The sequence below is a fragment of the Aulonocara stuartgranti genome (genome assembly GCF_965226115.1).
Source record: "Aulonocara stuartgranti genome assembly, chromosome: 3".
NCBI lineage: Eukaryota > Metazoa > Chordata > Actinopteri > Cichliformes > Cichlidae > Aulonocara > Aulonocara stuartgranti.
In genome coordinates, this window is record NC_138941.1 from 27,178,240 (window position 1) to 27,197,125 (window position 18,886).

The window sequence follows — 18,886 nt, forward strand, 5'->3', positions numbered from 1 at the left end:
CATGCCTGGATCAATCCACTTATCAGATACATCGAAAGATTGTGTACCAGTAAAGGTTCCCAAGGTTGTGCAGTCTGAAGCCGCATATAGATAGCTTCTTATTTGAAGCAGCAGCTTATAGGCAGACTGTGTACTTGTGCACCAGCACCTTTGCTGTGGCTATCACCCTGGTACAGACCGGAGAATATAATCTGAGGCTGTGCAACTGCCACGCCACATCTCACACTTACAGACAGGTTAAATAACAACAGGAAGTCCACCAAAAGATACAGCAGCTTGCTGTATGTGGCTGTGACTCAGGCAGCTGAAGACCTGATTCAAGATATAGATAGAAATACCGCACTGGTGTGAATGTTACCACAGAGTAAATGCAATAATGGACAGGTGAGGTCATATGCAAAAAATAGATAATGTCTTACAAAAGCAAAGGTCAATAAATGCTCATTTATACACAGAAATCTCAATAGGAGTTTAATCTGAAAGATTAATGGTTTATCCCTGAGCTGCAGTTACATTTATGGTGGAAAATAAATAATGGATGAAAAATAATGACTGTAGTGAAAAAAAGAAACAATTAACCTATTCTGGTCCCCAAACAGACTTTGTGTATCTTTTACCACTATCTTAGATATGTTTTAATTGCTGTGACCACTAGAGGGCGATATCTGTACAACTAGTAAATATATAAGTTGTAATTAAAGAGCAATTTCTGGGGCTGGAAAATGAAACCAACTAGTAAAGAGCTAAAATCTGCAGTTCTTATGTCCTCTTAAATATGGCTCTAAAAGGAGTAATTTCCCCAAGACTACCTCATCTATTTAGACATTCTTAAGGCTTAAAATGATGGACTTGGTCACTTTGATTGACAGGTATGTCAGTGTAGGCAGCTCTGGCTTCTAGCTGACTGCTAGGCCTCACGTGACAGTACTAAACCCGACTTGTCCATGATGTTCATCTTGTTGGAACATTTTAAATATAATTATCCGATAAATAATATACTATAAAAAAAGTTGCCATCTTAACGCCTGAGCGTTTGCATTCTGTGGGTCACCACGTTGGGGTTTTAGCATCTGAGGTGAGAAAGCACTGTGTGTCATGGATATGCATCCGCAGCTATATTATTTATCGGATAATTATATTGAAAATGTTCCAACAAATGATATGAATCTACAATAAACATTGCATACATCATTTCCTGGATTGTTATACTTTATTATTATTATTATTATTATAAATTTTGTGTTGCAGCATCAGAAAAGTTGTCCAAACTCAAAAAACACTCATTACACCAGCGTTACACCTGCTCTGTCATAGCATACTGAAGACAGGTGGTTCTGCTGAGAAACAATTTTTTTTTTTTATTTAGAAAAAAAAACCCCAAACAAGACAACAACAGACAAACAAGAGACAGATATTTGATGTGACAGACCTCACGATCTCAAAGTCAGCTTTGCTCAGACCACACCGTGTTATTGTTTCCTGTTGCTCATGATGTATATCTCACTCTCTCCTCGACAAACCTCCATCTAACTCTCAGCTTAAGAAACACTTGACAGTCTTTAATGTCCTGACTTATGTCCTTCAACATCAAAATTAATAAAGACAACAATATCCTGTTCATCATATTTATTACAAGCTTAACTTTTAATCACAATACAGAAGCGATCTTATTTTTTTGGGACAGACACAACGTATCAACGCTATCTTAAAAAGTTGGTTGTGTTCAGGCTGTCTGGTTGCAGCATGGATAACACGAGTTTCTTATTTCTCCCCTGTTGCATGCCTCCTGGTTTTAATTGTTCCATGCAGATGAAGTGTTACATCCTGATGATCATCAGAGTCTAGATCAAGAGCTGAGTCATAAGAGTCAAACACGATTTCCCTTTATGAGATGCAACTAAACAACAGAGCTTAATAGCTCTCAGAAGAGGGCATTTAAGCTCATCATCATAAAGTTATTCTTGGCAACTACTGAAGCAGTTTTTCATGATTTCCTTTTAAACTAATCCTCCTGATGCCCTCACTGTCCGTTTACGCTAGCTTTCTGTTGATTGGCTGCCCTTCATAAACTGTAGATTTACCAACCAGACCTGTGTAGGTGAGATTAGTTATATCTGTGACATCAAACTGATGCAAGGGTTTAACGACTAAATTTATCTCTGAACAATCAGCCGTCTGTACTTATGACTCACAGGGGTTATTCGTACGTAAGACGACCTCATTATCTGAAACTTTGGCCATCTTTAATATGAACATACACAAATGTACCAGTATATGTGTGACAGATGGTAAGGAGATTTATGAAAGGTCTTCTTTAAAGATAAGCATTAATTTATTTCAAATGTCTGTGTTTGCTATGCTGTGTCACCTGTTTATTCACATCTCTACATTATTTGTTAAGATTCTTATTTCCACCTAAATGATAAAAATGATGTGCCCAATTTATTACTTACTACAGCCATTATCACATTAATACTTTGAATACTTTGTTGAATGTAGATATAAATGTTGTTAATAAAATCTGAGCACGTAGGTCAGACAAATAGGACTGCTTCTGTTTATGTATCTAAGGCAGAATATCTGAGAAGAAGTTTGCAGTAGAGCAGTTTGAATTCTTCACCAAACTGAACTGCCTGGGCTGAAACAAAAGAGACATAAATTCTTTGATAATAAAGAAAAAAAATTAGCAAAAGAAGAGAAGAATAATGAATAACATCAGTGATTTGTAGGTATTTCAGTTCCAGGACTTACAGAAGCTGCAGAGAAGTAAATCTCTTACATGAAGTTTGAAGATCGCCACAGTGTGTGGAACAGTGGTTGCTTGTTATGCTTGATTTCTCAGAGAAGTCGTGTGTGTGTGTGTGTGTGTGTGTGTGTGTGTGTGTGTGAAATTAGGTTATAACAAATTCAGTTTGCTATTTGCTTAATTAGTAGAAATATCTTTTTAGTTTAAAAAAGAATACATATTTCATTTTACCTTTTACCTTATTACCTTAGAATAATACTTTAGAATAAAAATGTATACAAATTAATATTATTATATATTATTATAATGATTTACATGCAAATAGAAACTGAATTTTCAGATAGTGCTAAAAAAAAGGTATTTTCTCAGTTATAGTTACAACTAGAAAGTTGTGAAAATGGCCCAAAATTGGGTTGCTCTTTCTTTCTTTTTGATAGTTAAAGCTTGAAAAGTGTAAATAATATTATCATTATTGTGTTATACAGTTATAATATAATAAAATATAATATAATCATGTTATATATTATAATCCTTGAGATATTCATGTTCATCCGTTCAGTTCATCAGATTTTAATACTCAAAAAACAGGACTGAATATATGCATGTGTGTATGTGTCAAATCCCTCACGAGAGATCAGTGTGACAGCTTTCACTCTGTGCTGATCTTCCTGTTGTTTTTCAAGTGTTTCGTAGAAGCATACACCACATTTGTGTCCAGCTCACTCTGTGGTACAGGCCTTCTGATTTTAGCTTTGGGATGGAAATTCAGTGCTGCATAGTTCATGTCATCAGAGTCCACATTCTGTAAATAAAAATGTTCAAAGTCACTAATCCTGCACATTACTTGTTAACCTCTTAACATCCAGAAGGTCACAGGGAACCCATCTAGTGTTGGGGTCCAGCTACTCAACTTTCATCATTAAAATGAAAGAGCTTTTGAGAGAAAAACTGCAATGCCAAAATGAATATGTGAGACTTAATTTGGATGTTAGCATCCTGTAATTCCTTAAAATGTGCATTTTCAAGCATGGTATGGTCAGGCTCCAACTGTTACCCTAAATGGGTTCAATATCTTGCTTGGTGAGAATAAATCTTAAATAGATTACCTCACTCTGTTGTGGATTCTGTCCATCATCTTGAGCTAAATGACAGGAACAATCCATCCGTCAGTAATTCGCTTCTGCTTTTGTATTTGTAATTTAAATTAAATGAAATCATATAAATACCTGAGTGAAATTTCCTGATTTGGACAGCCAGACCAATGATGACCAGTAGAAGGAGAACAATTAAACTGCCCAGGATCACAGGCATCACATTTGTTAATCCATCAAACACATCTACAAAATGGAAAATTTAAATAAAACTTTGTGTAATATACTGCCTATGACAGTAAAAAGTCATGCAAAATAACAAGATTTAAATGACAGAAAACATAATTACACTCTTACCTTGCACCTTTAAATATGTTCCACTTGAAATTACCGTCTTTTCATCATTGTACTCTCCACAGAAATACAAGCCAGAGTCAGATGAATCCAGATGTTTGATCTTGAGAAACAGCACAGAGGTGTTGGACGTCATGTTAAATTTGCCAGCTTGAAAACCATCTTGGAGAGAAGCATTTCCTTCAGCACTGACCATAGATGAGATTCTGCTCACGTTGGGTCTGTTGGTCATTTTGAACCAGGTTATGTGACCAGTATGTCTGCTAAAGTTGGAGCACTCCAGTGTGACTTCTTCACCAGCCTGAACCTCCACAGCATAAAACTGTGTGACTATGGAAGAGATCCAACCTGAACCAAACAACAAAATAAACTTCAAACTCCACCAAAACCAAACAATACCTATGAACTACACTGGCCATTCAGTGTCTCAAGATTCAGTTCTCTTGGATTACTCAACAAAATGTAATTCTTGTATGAGGAAAAAAAGTGATAGGTCTACTTACTGAAGGTGTAGAGTAAAACTGCAATCCACTTAAATTTCAGCATTGTGTGTATGACCACTGCAATGTTGCTAACTGAACTGTGCTCCAGTAAAAGTGATCTCTACATAAAGAGGCGGGCTGCTCTTTTATATGTACCGTTCCTCAGCCTGACGGTGCCACCAGATTTAGGAAAATGGTGCAAACCTAAAGCTTTAGGAAGAACAGAACATCAATATTTTATTGTTTGACAGCATTTCAGATAATGCTGGTTAATAGGATATATTTAATAGATGACTTATTTTAAAATACAGTCTTAGTCTTACAGTCTCAAGTTTAAAATACATCTACAAAAGCAGTCAGTCTGTATCATTTTGATATATTAGATATTTGTTGTCTTTACAATTAGATGTTTTAAATAAGACTTTGCGCTAGTGGTTACGCAGCTCTTTGAAAAGGTTTAACTCAGCATCAGACGTGTCAGTAATAATACGTGACAAAAATTCCTGATATCGAGCACTCGCTGAGGTTCTCTGTTGATTCTGTAACTGCTAACATTGCATGAAGCAGACTATTGGCCCCAAACTAAATAAAGTATTAATACTATAATCAAGTATCTTTTTTCATCATGCATGATTATATTATGTTAGCAAGGCTTAGTAGGTTCAAGTGCATCTCAGTGTGGAGCCTTTAGCTAGTGTGGGTTTGAAACGTACAGCCTGTGGAGGAGTAAACCCTTTGATATGAGGCTGTGCAAGTGTCACCTTGCTACAGCAGAGGGTAGTGATGTGAGTTTGTGTGAATAACAACGTGAGATTGATTTACCACGAAGATGTGTCCTGATCTAGATTTGTTTAGCATGCAGCAACACAAATGCTCTTCGAGTGAACCGACTGAATCAGCCCTGAATAAATTAGCAACTTAGTGAAGCTCCTTGTTGAGCACAATTGTCACATCAGCTGGTGCACTCATTGTTTACTTTTTCGAATCAACAGGTCCTTTTTGTCCAGTCTCACAAAATTTGGGCAAAAATGTATTTAATCAGCTTTAACTTGGAATGATTGTTGGTACCACACTCACTCATCTCAAAATTATGAAACTGCTTATCATTGTTAATTTTTGCATAGCGGTGATTAGAGCTCACTCAGAATGATGTGACCAATGTAAAACATTTGGCGTCTGGGTCTGTCTGAGGGATTTATTTCCTCCTCTTGATGCTTTTTTTTTTTTTTTGCTGCTTCTCTTTTAAAGTCCTTTCAGAGACGCAGAGATCCAACCAAGTAGCTCATTTAATGATGGAAGTGATGTTTCAGTCACAACACATGTCGGTTCTTCAGCATTAGTTAATGTTTGTGTTTTGATACATCATAGCAGTTTCTTTAGCACACAGATTACCTGTAAACTATGTTCAGACATTCAGATGATGCATTCAGTCCACTGCATTGTGTTAAATAAATATTTTTATTGGAAATTAAACAAATACACTTCAAACATGCAGTATGAAAAATGTCGCAACATAATAAAATAACATAATATTAACATTTTTGTGCTGACTGTCAAGTCTACTACAGATAACAACAGAAGCTGACCCAGAGTGCTTTAAACACAGATTTGCATCACAGGTCTCCAAACAGGCATTTTCACAATGAAACTGAAAGGCGTGTTTTGTTGTCTTAACTCTGGAAAGTAAAAGTCACAGAGATTCAGTTGTCATTAAAATGTCTTCAGATTTGGCAAACTGATGATCTCATCAGTCATGACAGACCAGCCTCCCCTACATAAGCTGCCTTTATAAGTTGGAAGTATTGGTACCACTATTGTTTCATTAGGAATAAGACACATTGGAATATTCTCATTGTTTAACATAAATGACAGAATGTTACATAAATGTTATATAAATTAGCTTATATACAAAACTGTAACTTTTGTGCACCACTACAACCCTGGTCCATAGCAATGAATCGTTGGCTGCCCTTGGAAGCCATCGCTAGATCCTCTTGTTTCAGGAAAACCAGGGCCACAGGTGTCCTCACGTCAGCGCCTCACGTCAATCAGGTCCCAAACCTTCAGACTCACAAACTGGCCCATGTGTGGATTACCTCTGGCAAAGTAGATCTGGGCCACAAAAGGGCCGTCATTTTTTGCGGTATGTGGGCCATGTGTAAGTTGTGTGCAGCCACGGGCCAGTTGCAGACACACTGCTGGACCTGTGCTGGCCCAGAACAGTTTCAGCTCTGGCCCCAGATGTCAGCCTAATGTGTACCTTAATCAAGCCAACTAATAACAACATGTGCCGGAACATAATAGCGCAAAAGTAGCATGACGAAACTTTATTCAGATAGTGAATGGACTGATGCTTATATAGCGCTTTTCTACTCTCATGGATTACTCATAGTGCTCTATACAACATGCCACATTCACCCAATCACACACTTTCTCTAAACTGAGTGCTTCCTAACTGCATTCACACTCTTGACATGCAGACTGGAGGAGCTAGAGATCGAACCACTAACCTTCCGATTAGTAGGTGACCTCCTCCTGAGCTACAGCCTCCCAGTAGTAAACATGAGTAAACCCTCACAAGGTTTTGGATAAAGTGTACACTCATGCATAAACCCTTGCATTTGAAACGTTGGCTACCATAGCAGTATAGTGTTGCAACATGGCATTTGGGTCTTCTAACTAAAATAGGAAAATAGGAACATAAATAGTGCCATCATTGCCAAACCTGGCCCACATCTTTTTGACAGACACCCTCCATGACACCAGTCAGTCAGAAGTGCCAGCTTGATGCCGGATCTGGGCCAGACCTGTTTTCTATGAGCCTGGGCCACATAAACCACAATCAGGCCAGATGTGGCATGCCATCACATAAACAGTGCCATCATTGCCAGACCTGGCCCATATCTGGATGACATACCATTTACCAAAAATAACTGTACACCATCTGTGAATGTGCTATTGGATTAGTTTATCATTTTGGTACAACGTAAATAGATCTAACCGTAGTCTTCATCAAGTACCTATCTGAAATCTCCAGAGTTTTACAGCCATAGCTGTGATAACGGGGATGAGAACAACAGTCACAACAACCAGTTTCAGTTTCATTTGGCATGCTGGCATGCTGAATTTAGCACATCAGACTTACAATTATCTCCTCCCAGTCTGCCAGTCAGCAAGAGTTTGTGGGTCACATTCATAATGCAACTTTGTCTTCTGATTCTTCCAACACTGAAGACATAGCTCAAACCAAAGTTGTGGTAACATCTGCAAAGTCAGTTCATTTTTATTTTGGAACTATTTTTTTTAACCATGACAAACAAAACATGTCAGCTAACGGCTATTCAGAACTACGTGTCATGGTTCTGGGTCATTTGACCGACCATTTTGAGAGCGCGTTTTTGTGATTTATTTGTGTTGTAATGTAATTTCTGGTTTACGTTCTCTTGTTTGTTGGGTCCATTTTGTGCCTTTGTCTTTGTGTCTCCCTCTCTTGTAGTCTGTGTTTATGTGTCTGTATTGCTCCTCGCACTTCTGTGTCTTGGACAGGTCGTTGCATTTCTTTTCCTTTTTCTGTTCACATTTCCCTCCTTGTGTTTCATTCCATCTTTCCCCTTCCGTCATGTGCATTCATGTCTCCCTCTCCCACAGTGTCTCGTCTCCCTTTTTGTGTCTCCTCCCTTTGTCTCCCCGGTCTGTCTTGTGTCCATGTGCGTTTCTTCCTTCCGGCCCCAGAGTCTGAACCAAAAGTTTGGTGCAGAAACCTGTGGTCGGGGCTGTGCAGAGCTTGCAGCAGGCTCTGGGTGCTGCGGCTGGAGCTCGCGTTGAGGGCTTAGCCATCTATTCCTGGGAACCGGAATGGGTGGAGGAACTGGCCAAACCCCATCCATTACCACCCGAGAAACAGGGATGGATGCAGGGAAAGGTTCAGGTCCTGGCCACTCTCACCCTAGGAGCAGGGGCAGGCGCAGGAGCTAGCTGGACACCAGCCACCCCCACCGAAGGAACAGATACGAGTGCAGGAGTGGACTGAGTGTCAGCTGCCTTTGCCCTGGGAACCGGTGTGGGTACAGGAGCCTGCTGGACACCGGCCACCCTCACGCAAGGATTTGGTACAGGCCCAGAGGTGGACTGGCCTCACCGTAGGAGCAGGCAACAATGGACACCAGCTGCCCCCACCTGAGGAACTGGTATGGATGCGGGGACACACTGGGCCCTAGCTGCTCTAGGAACCAGGACAGGGACCGGCTGGGCCCTGGCCACCATCACCTGAAGAACTGGAATGGGTACAAGGTGGCCCAAGCTGCTCTGCAAGCAGGAATGCAAACAGGAACAGGAGCAGGGACTGGCTGGGCCCTAGCCACACTCACCCAGGTGCACCCACAATGGGTGCAGTGGAAGGCAGGGTCCAAGTCACACGGCCAGCAGGAACAGGCTGAGCGACATGTCTTGATGCATGCTCAGTCATCCAGGTAAGTAAATCCATAAAAGTTGATTCTGTTCATCTGGACATGTTGTTTTCAGTGGGAGAAACGTTTCATCACTGATCCAAGTGACTTCTTCTGTCTGAGCTGACTGCAGGTTTCCCCAGACTTATAAACACAACATTTGCACAATGACTGAAACTAGCACCACTGAATGAACAGTGGGCTGTGAGGTCAGTTCCTTGATCATTAATATGCAAATTGCCATGGCCACTGATCAATGGCCGTGAGCACCATCCACAGAGAGTTGGGAAATGGCTGCATTTTAAGATGGGGAATAATGTACCCTTAGGCCTCCTCCTCGATTCAGAGATAGTTTTTCCCTTTTCATGTAAATGACCTCCTTGACTCCGCGCTCAAACCAGCGTTCCTCCCTGTCCAGGGTGTACACATCCTCACCATTGAAAGAGTGTCCACTGGCCTGTAGGTGTAAATAGACTGGGAGTCCTGGCCTGACGAGTTAGCTCTTCAAACGTGTTTACCATTGAAACCGCTGAGAGGCTGAGAGACAGGTTCTGAAATAACCACAGGAGATCAGAAATGATCAGTTTCAGAAACATAATGATCTGTAATTAGAGTCTCAGAGGGCAGAATAGTGTTTATGGAAGCAGGATGAGTACGACCAGTCTTCTGACAGCCCAGCACGGGCTAGTCATTAACCCTTTTGCAGAGTGAACAGGAGATTTTGACTGATGGTGAGCAGGAGGAAAAAAGTGAGTCTAACTCACCACAGGAAACTGCTCTAAATTGTTCTTCCTGCGCTACTTCTGTCTCATTGGTGTGTATGAATACTGTAAGTGTGGTGCGAGTTAACCTCACCTGCGTGTTAACCTCACCTTTGTGTTTGGGACCTTTCCTGGGTTTCCACCCTCTACATCCACACACTTTGAGGTAACAAGTTTACCTATTAAAAATCTTATTTCCAGCAATAACTTAAGATTAACTAACTGCTTTCGTGAAGCTGGTTCTTGTTGCTTGAATGGTTGCTCAGTATTTGCCCTGTGAATTATTCACCCTTTTTTTCTCTTCTGCACAGAAATCTTAGAGTTTTGTCTGAGACAGAAAGACAGAGATTGATGAAAGAAAGTCTTACAGAGAAAATGATTTGTGGTTTACTGCTGTGCTGTAAATAAACTTTTATTGAGTTGCATCTGCATTCCAGAACTACAGTTATGATTCAGTGTGTTTCTTTCAAGACAGAGACAATTGACATACATGTAGCACTACAATTTTACTTGTAACTTAAATAAGAATATTCTCATAACGTTTGGTCTGCTGTGGTTTGAGGCAAGTAATTATCATCAAAATGAGTAAAATATGAATGTGTATTTTATTGGGATGTCTTAAAAAAAGCTCTACCTTAAACCGTTAAATATGTTGCATTAGTGTTAAATTCACCAAAGAAATACAATAAGTCAAATGAGTCCAGCTGTTTGAGCTTAACAAACAGCACAGTGGACATCATGTTATATTTGCCAATTTGAAAACCAACAAGGAGAGAAGCATTGATATCAGCACTGCATATAAACAAGATGCAGCTCGTGTCAGGTCTGTTGATCATTTTGAACCAGAATATGTGACCAGGAGTTGGAGCAGTGTGACTTCTTCACCAGCCTGAAACTCCACAGCATGAAACTCTGTGACTATGGAAGAGATCCAACCTGAACCAAACAACACGTTTTCATAAACTTCAAATTCCACAGGAACCAAACAATGCCTATGAATTGTTGTCAGTTCTCTTGAAATACTCAACAACAAGTAATTCTTTCATGAGAAAAAAGTGATGGGTCTACTTACTTAAGGTGTAGAGTAAAACTGCAATCCACTTAACTTCCAGCATCGTGTGTATGACCACTGCAATGTTGCTAACTGAACTGCGCTCAAGTAAAAGTGATCTCTTTGTAAAGAGGCGGGCTGCTTTGTTATATGTACAGTTCCTCATACTCACAGTGCCACCAGTTTTAGGAGAATGGTACAAACCTACAGCTTTAGGAACAAAATAATATACTAATGTTTTGACAGCATTTCAGATAATCTAGATAATATCTTTTTTAGAAGTTTACATACATGAAAAAGCTGTCGGTCTGCATAATTTTACCCAGCATTTGTTGTCGTCACCATTAGATGTCAAACATTTTTTAAAATAAAAATATACACTAGTTGTTACACAAGTCTTTGCAGAGGTTCAGCCCTACTTTATGCCAGAAATAATAATCTGATGTGACGCACTCGCTGAAGTTCTCTGTTGATTTTGTAACTGCTAACACTGCATGAAGCTGACTATTGGCCCCACACTAAAAAACAAATTAAACGTATTTTTTCACCATGCTTGATTATATTATGTTAGCAAGGCTTAGTAGGATCAAGTGCATGCTAGTGTGGACCCTTCACCTAGTGTGGCTTTGGTGTGCAGCACGTGGACGAGTAACCACATTGATTCGAGGGTGTGTAGGTGTCACCCTGAGAAGCAGAGGGTAGTGATGTGAGTTTGTATGAATAACAGAGTGAGGTTGACTTACAGTGAAGATGTGTCCTAATTTAGGTTTTGTCAGCAAGCAGAAACACAAACGCTCTTGATTTCTTCCAACTGACTGAATCAGTCCTCACTCTCTGAACAACTTAGCAGCTTTTAACAGTGAAGCTCCTTGTTGACTATAAAGAGCTCCATTGTCACGTCGTCTGGCGCTCAGAGCACACTCACCATGTACGTTTTTTAATCAACTATTCATTTTCTATATATCCATTATCAAGCCAGATTAAGTCAGATTTCTAAGATTAAAGTGGGGCTTATATACATATCATATATACATATATAGTCTCTCTCATAGATTCTGGTATAATGGTGGATGTTAAATATTGGCCACAAAAATCAAATAATTTGTCTACAAGCGACCTTAGAAAAAATGATCTAAAACAGAATCAGGTAGAACACGAATGAAGTACATATATGTTGATAGATGATATATAATTCTATAAATTTACTTTTATTAGCAGTAACATTTACAGATTTTATGATAGCAGTTAAAATATTCGGTTTTGAATGTGCAGTGAATAACATGAATATTCTCAGCTGGTGTTTACTGCTTCCTTTTCAGGTTTGACTTTTGCCCTTACAGTCCTCATTCTCCTCACCTCAGTTGTGTTCGACCACACCATGTTGCCTCTTCCTGTCAAACACTCATTTCAGCCCTACTGCAAACTCCCCTCTAATTCTGACTTCTGACTCACTGCTTACTCATATGATTTGCATGTCCCGCACTGAAACACAAAAGCAGACAAAATTAAATAGAGACAGGTGAGATCAAAAGCTGCTGCTGGTATAAAAATCATCTCTACTTCTCCACCTGCTACAGATCTTCTGCTTCTTATTATGAAATTGGGCATGCTCAGTGCTTTCATGTCATTGGAGTCTAGGTTTTGTAAATAAAGTACATGCACTAAATAACTGAGTTGACGTGATTAAACAAGCCTGAAAGCACTACATTGAAAGAATATTATGTTAAAACATATGCAATAGATTGATCTTTATGATGCATGAAACTGTCAGCGAGTCTTTCCCTTGCGTGGAAGGGAAATTCTGTGGATGGGAAAACCAGCAAAATAACATCACGACTTTTATAAAGATGCAAACTGACACCCGGCAAGTGGATCATGATGTTGTCAGTATTGCCGACTGATACTCATCAATGTACTGTTGATGCTACTGTCCACATATTTATAAAGAAAGACATGAAAAATAGCTCACCAATAATATTTTTCATTTCAACCAAGAAAATGTTTGGTAATGTACGTCTCATTTCAACAGCTGTAGTTAACTGTAGCTGTAGATGAAAATATTAACATCTACAAGCAATTAACTGTAACAAAGTTACTTGTCTCTAGTTTTCAGTGTGTTTTGGAAAGTGTATAAAATACAAAATCTCAGTTCGATAAAAGTTGTGATTCTATATAAAATAAAAAAATAAAACTGCTTACAATGATTTGCAATTTCATAAGCCCATATTTTATTAGCAGCAAAACACAGAAAAAAATCTAAATTTTTAAACTGAGACATTTTATTGTTTCATGAAAACTTTTAGCTCTTTTTAAGTTGATTACAGCAGCATGTGTCAAAAAAGTTGAGAGAAGGTAAAAAAGGTTGGAAAAATAAGTAGCACCAAAATAAACATGGAGAAATATTTCACAGCTAATTATGTTAATTGGCAACAGATCAGTGACATGACTGGATACAAAACGAGCATCTTAGAGAGGCAGAAGATTGACAGAGTCTCACCGGTCACTCTCTACCTACCCCTACAAAACTATAACTGTTTCTATAAATTATTGAATACTTTAAGAATCATTTTTGAGTATCTCATTATCTACAGTACATAATATTAAGGGAATATGGAAAATTCTCTGTGCAGAAGGGATAAGTCCAAAAATCAGTATTGGTTATCCATCATCCTGAGACCCTCGGGGCATGATTCTGTCATGGAAATCACTGTAGTGGCTCAGAAACACTTTCAGAAGTCATTATTTATTTAACCTTTATTTATACAGGTAGTTCAATTGAGACTTTTTGTCTCATTTAGAATAGACCTGTTTCAGACAAACATATTAAAAAACGAAACAATGAAATAGCTAAGATTGTCTAATGTTTACACAGTCATATCATAAACAGGAAGAAGTTCACAGTAATTTTTTCACAAGGTCATTTTTACATCTTTTAAAGTCTGGAAGTGAAAGCAGTTCAGAGAGCTGCAACTTCCGTAATGTATTCTATGAGGACGGAGGTTTGATGGAGCGGTGAATCCAAGGAATTCCAGAGATCGCACACTATAGATGAAATGTTTATGTAACATCTAACATCTGTGAACACAGTTAAAGTTGGGAATTGTGGGGCAAAAAACATCTGGAGTTTCAAAATGGTCTTGATCTTAATCAAACTGAAATGATTGAGTTTCCTCTTCTGTTTTGCTCGATGACAATCAATACTCGGGACTCGATTCGGATTCTGTAAGGAAGAGACAGATTTTTTTTTCACAACAATACCCTAAAACAGTACAATATATCTTCCACTGAATATTACATTCAATATTGAATATTACAAATGGATTATCTGGTTGATCAGTTATTTTTGGCGCAGACAAATTAGTTATTTGTTTTTTTAATTTAACTTATGCTGGCTTTTGATGTGCTGTTGATACAGAAATTTTTAAAGAAGAAAGAAAATGGAATAAATATCAACAAGTCCTCCAGCAGTACCTGTCTGAAGCCTCATTTTGACAACAAGGCAAATGATGACCTTAGTGAGAACGACAGTCACAGCACTCAGGATCAGGGTTGTCAGGTTTGTTGTTTCACCAGCTTCCTCTAGAAGAAACGTGCCTACACTTGATGTCATGAATGATATGTTTTGTTGCAAAGATTGACAAAATTCTTCACATGTGATCCAAACTCTTTACATTACCACATTTCAATCTGACTGTGGTGAAAGCTGCGTATCTCATTCTCTTTGTTATTTCTTATCTCACCATTCTTACCTTGAACCTGCAGATCCATTGAATTAACAATCACTGGGAGTCCGTTTGTGTAATATCCACAAAAATAAAACCCAGCGTCAGACAAATCCACATGTTTGATTTTGAGGAAGATCGTCGAAAAGTTGGATGTCACTTCAAATTTTTCCTGATCAACTCCGTCGCAGAATGATGGTGGCTCAATAGAATTGTAAATGCTAATGCAACAAGGCTGGGTTCTGTTCACTAGTCTGAACCAGACTGTGTGAGTAGGAAAACTTGAAAGTTTGGAGCAAAGCAGTGTGGCATTTTCTCCAGGCTGGACTTCCACAATCGAGGACTCTGAGCGGGAGATCCAGCCTGAAACAAACGGCAAAGAAATATATTTTTGATCCAGTAAAACCAAAACAGAAACTAATACCCTCAAAGGTTTTGGTAGTTTTAAATTCAGGTTAAACACACCTTTATCACGGACATTTTGAGATAAAATGAGGTCTGTTACTTACCGAGGCTGCAGACCAGCAAAGCAGTTCTTATAGTAAAGCTCATCACTGTTGATATGAAATCACAGAGCTTCACTAAGGAAGGTTCAGTATAGAAGAAGGTTCCTATTTTTACCCCGCTGCTCAGACACACAGCAGCTCTAAAATCACTCCCACGTTATGCGCCACAAGTACCAAAATGAGCCAGGGGTCGTGAGGTGCACCTTTCCTGTCTGGTATTATGAGTAACCAGTGTTTTCACCACTTCTCAATTTTCCTTTTTTTGTTGTTGTTTTTTCCCCGAAGCAAAAAACAAAGAAATAAAAAAGATAAAAACTGTACATTAGTTTGGTAAAGGAGGAAATCGTTTGAGATTCAATTCCGTTTTTTCAAGGCCGTTTGATTAGGTATAGCTTGAGTGTATCGAGCTGGACCAGATGCTTTAGTTTAGACACAGCAAGCAGCTGAAAACATTCCTCAGAGACTATCATTTCTGTAGAACTGAAGACAGGACCTTCATTTAGCAAATCTTCAGTTCCATCACATCCCCAAAAGATGTGATAGGTTGAGATATAGTCACCTTACTAACCATTTGACAGCAAAAAGATATGTTGACGAGAGCATTCTGAAATGATATAAGCTTTGTGACACGTTGCATGCTGCAGTGGTTCTCAGACTATGGGGTGGACCCCTCTAATAGGGGCGCAGTGTGAAGGCAAAATAAACAAATGTAACTTTGCTGTTCTCCTGTTCATAAAAATGCATTTTAAACCTTTTTTTAATTGCTAATAATTAGCAAAAGATGTGGGGTCTGCTTCTGAATATAGCTAGAGGTGAAACCTCCTAAAAATGAAGGCCATTGTAGAAGTGCTCAAAACTGCTGTTTTTGAAGCAAATGCTGCACGGAAAGCACTGCAGCATTTGTTGCATGGGGTTTTATTGCAGAGCTAAATGCTTGCCTTTCTGTGGGTTTCAAGTTGGGTGACACACAGTGTTGTCACGGCGATGGAAAATGACAGTAGGAGGGTGCGCAAAAAATGTTGTTTGCCCACAAAGCTGCCCCCATTTTCTTTCGTATATATATTCAATGTTACAGGTTACAATAAAAAAAAAAATGAAAAGGGCAAAAAGGGGCCGTGTATACACCATTCATCCATCCTAAGTAAAATCACCTGTATGTGTATGTCCTAAAACTTTACTTACTTTACTAAAACATCCCTTTTTGGTGTAGATTCCATAATTTAATTTTTTTTTTAAAAGAGACTCTTTGTCATGGTCCTGAGTCTGAGGACTCAGTGTTTTGTGTTTCCTTATGCTTTTGTTCATTCCGAGTGTGTATTCTGTTGTGATTTTGCCATTTGTTAGGTTTCTGTTCTTTGCCTGCCTGCTCCCACTTCTCTGTGTTCCCTCTGTCTGTCCATGGTGTTATTGTGTCTGCTCATGAGTCTGCCTGTCATGTTCAGTGTCCTGTCTGATTCTCTGTGTCTGTTAGTTTCCTGTTTTATTCTGAAAGTTCATGTCTCATGTCAGTGTGTTCAGTTTTACCTCTCCCCTGTCTCGTTAGCCTTATTGCTCCCAGCTGTGTCTCCCTCCTGTGGCCCATTCCCTGATTACTCCCCGTGTATTTAAGCCCTGTGTTTTCCTGTGCTCTCTGTCGTGTCGTCTGTTTAACGCCGTGTCCGTCTGCATCATTCTGTGTAACCTGGTGTTTAGTCTGCGTCTCTCCGCCATCTTTCATTGTGTATTTTGTTCCTCCCCCTGTGCGTGTTTGGTTTTAGTTGAGTTCTTTAGTTTTCCCCAGTTTAGGTTGGTTTACTCCCTGCTCTGCTCCTCCTGTTTTTGTCACTTTATCACCTCTGCAAATAAATATTCACTCGCACCCCAGTCAGTGCCTGCATCTTGGATCCTTCACTCAATTCACCACACGACTGCTGTGCAGCCGTGACAGTACGACGCGACCACAAGATGGATCCAGCGGCCCTGACCGGGGAGAGCGACCTCACACGGGCCCTACGCCTGGTGGACTGGGTAACCCACACCTCCAATGCACGAGCGAAGGTTGTGGGGATAAATGCCGTTGAAGCAATCCTGGCCGGAAATCCCTATCTCCACCAGGTCCGGGGATTTACAGACTTACTCGCTGAGCTGCATAAAGCCCTGGAAGCGGTGCAAGCTCGGGAAGTAGCGGATTGCGCCCAGCAACAATGGACTACGACCGCCACAAAGCATCCGTCTCAGAGTCACCCACCGGAGGTTTCACGGCCCGACCCCCCAGAGGTTTTTCCCTGCCTGTCGGAGCCGTCAACGGTTGGGAGGAAACATTCGCACCACCGGCGCTTCACCCCACAGCCGGATTCAGGGACTCCTGTGCGACCAGCTGTGGTGAGTTTTAAGGACGCTGGTGCTTCTGGGACTGTGTTTTCTGGGGCTGTTCATAGTGAAAGTAGAGACAGTACACGGCGTTTACCTACCTTCGTGGTAACTGACCTCTCACAAGTTGGCATTTTCAAAACATCCATAACAGTAACTGACTGTGTTTCATCCACTCCACCACCAACTCCAGTCTCACTTCAACCAGTACATCAGCCTTTAGCCAGTTCATTAGCCCAGCCTGCATCTATGCCATTAGCCCGATCACCCGTTCCCTCCATACTGGAGGCTGTGTCTGTGCCACCCATTTTGAATCCCGTTCCTAGCACCCATTTTAAGCGGAGAGACAAACCCATTAAAACCACTCTAGTTTCTCAGAAACTGGCAAATTTAGAGACTGTTACTCGCCCCAGGGCCTCCCCAGAGGCTGGGTCTCAGCCCCCAGCAGACTCGGGACCCCTGGCGGTTAAGAAGCCAGCTGGGGACGGCACCCGGCCGTCGCTGCCTGAGCCGACTCAATGCTCTGTGCAGCTGCCGTCTGCCATGTGTTTGCCAGAGGCCCGCGCGCCTGCTGGTTCTGTTGCGTCCCTGCCAGAGGCCCGCGCGCCTGCTGGTTCTGTTGCGTTCCTGCCGGAGGCCCGCGCGCCTGCTGGTTCTGTTGCGTTCCTGCCGGAGGCCCGCGCGCCTGCTGGTTCTGTTGCGTTCCTGCCAGAGGCCCGTGTGCCTGCTGGTTCTGTTCTGTGTGTGCCAGGGGCTCCAGTGCCCACTGGGTCTGAGACTGTTTTTGCTGGGGGACCCGAGGAGCCCGTCCAGCCTTCTGCCTCGTCAGCTGGGGGGCCCGAGGAGCCCGTCCAGCCATCAGCTGCAGTCTCATCACCAGCTGCAGTCTCATCACCCTCGCCTGCTGCTTCCTCAGAGTCTTCGGCCTTGCCTGGTCCGGTTTCAGCATCTGCTTTGGCTTCATCCTCGTCACCTGGTCCAGCGTCTGCTTTGGCTTCATCCGGTCCAGCCTCTGCATCCTCGTCTGGTCCAGCCACTGCTTCATCCTCGTCTGGTCCAGCCACTGCTTCATCCTCGTCTGGTCCAGCCACTGCTTCATCCTCCTCGTCTGGTCCAGCCTCCGCTTCATCCTCCTCGTCTGGTCCAGCCTCCGCTTCATCCTCCTCGTCTGGTCCAGCCTCCGCTTCATCCTCCTCGTCTGGTCCAGCCTCCGCGTCTTCATCCTCCTCGTCTGGTCCAGCCTCCGCGTCTTCATCCTCGTCGCCTGGTCCGGCTCCAGCATCCTCATCAGCATCGCCTGGTCCGGCTCCAGCATCCTCATCATCCTCGCCTGGTCCGGCTCCAGCATCCTCATCATCCTCGCCTGGTCCAGCTTCTGC

At 41.1% G+C, this 18,886-nt stretch overlaps 1 protein-coding gene and 1 long non-coding RNA gene across 3 annotated transcripts; both read right to left on the reverse strand.

The window, feature by feature from the left end:
• Positions 1-3,211: 3,211 nt before the first annotated feature.
• LOC309702672 (uncharacterized protein) lies at positions 3,212-4,766 on the reverse strand. 2 transcript variants are annotated; one of them, XM_082527272.1, is made up of 6 exons: positions 4,695-4,766; positions 4,385-4,539; positions 4,195-4,294; positions 3,973-4,083; positions 3,853-3,887; positions 3,212-3,548 (listed from the first exon to the last, which is right to left on the reverse strand). In XM_082527272.1, the coding sequence occupies exons 1-6, from the start codon at positions 4,735-4,737 to the stop codon at positions 3,396-3,398; spliced, it is 597 nt and encodes a 198-aa protein (XP_082383398.1). In that variant the 5' UTR covers positions 4,738-4,766; the 3' UTR covers positions 3,212-3,395. The 2 variants fall into 2 exon arrangements, with proteins under 2 accessions (XP_082383398.1, XP_082383397.1); XM_082527271.1 differs by having other exon boundaries at positions 4,195-4,539.
• Positions 4,767-13,820: 9,054 nt separating this feature from the next.
• LOC309703918 lies at positions 13,821-14,995 on the reverse strand. The gene is made up of 3 exons (XR_014276081.1): positions 14,680-14,995; positions 14,402-14,509; positions 13,821-14,150 (listed from the first exon to the last, which is right to left on the reverse strand). It is a non-coding gene; the product is annotated as an uncharacterized lncRNA (long non-coding RNA).
• Between the last annotated feature and the right edge of the window lie 3,891 nt (positions 14,996-18,886).

Bases quoted from the DNA above. Each gene is read 5' to 3' on its own strand.
- LOC309702672 (XM_082527271.1), bottom strand. From the start codon at position 4,737: ATGCTGAAATTTAAGTGGATTGCAGTTTTACTCTACACCTTCA. The intron at 4,084-4,194 runs GTAAGAGTGTAA...TCCATTTTGTAG, and splicing joins AACATATTTAAAGGTGCAAG to ATGTGTTTGATGGATTAACA. The intron at 3,549-3,852 runs GTAATCTATTTA...TTTTATTTACAG, and splicing joins AGAATCCACAACAGAGTGAG to AATGTGGACTCTGATGACAT.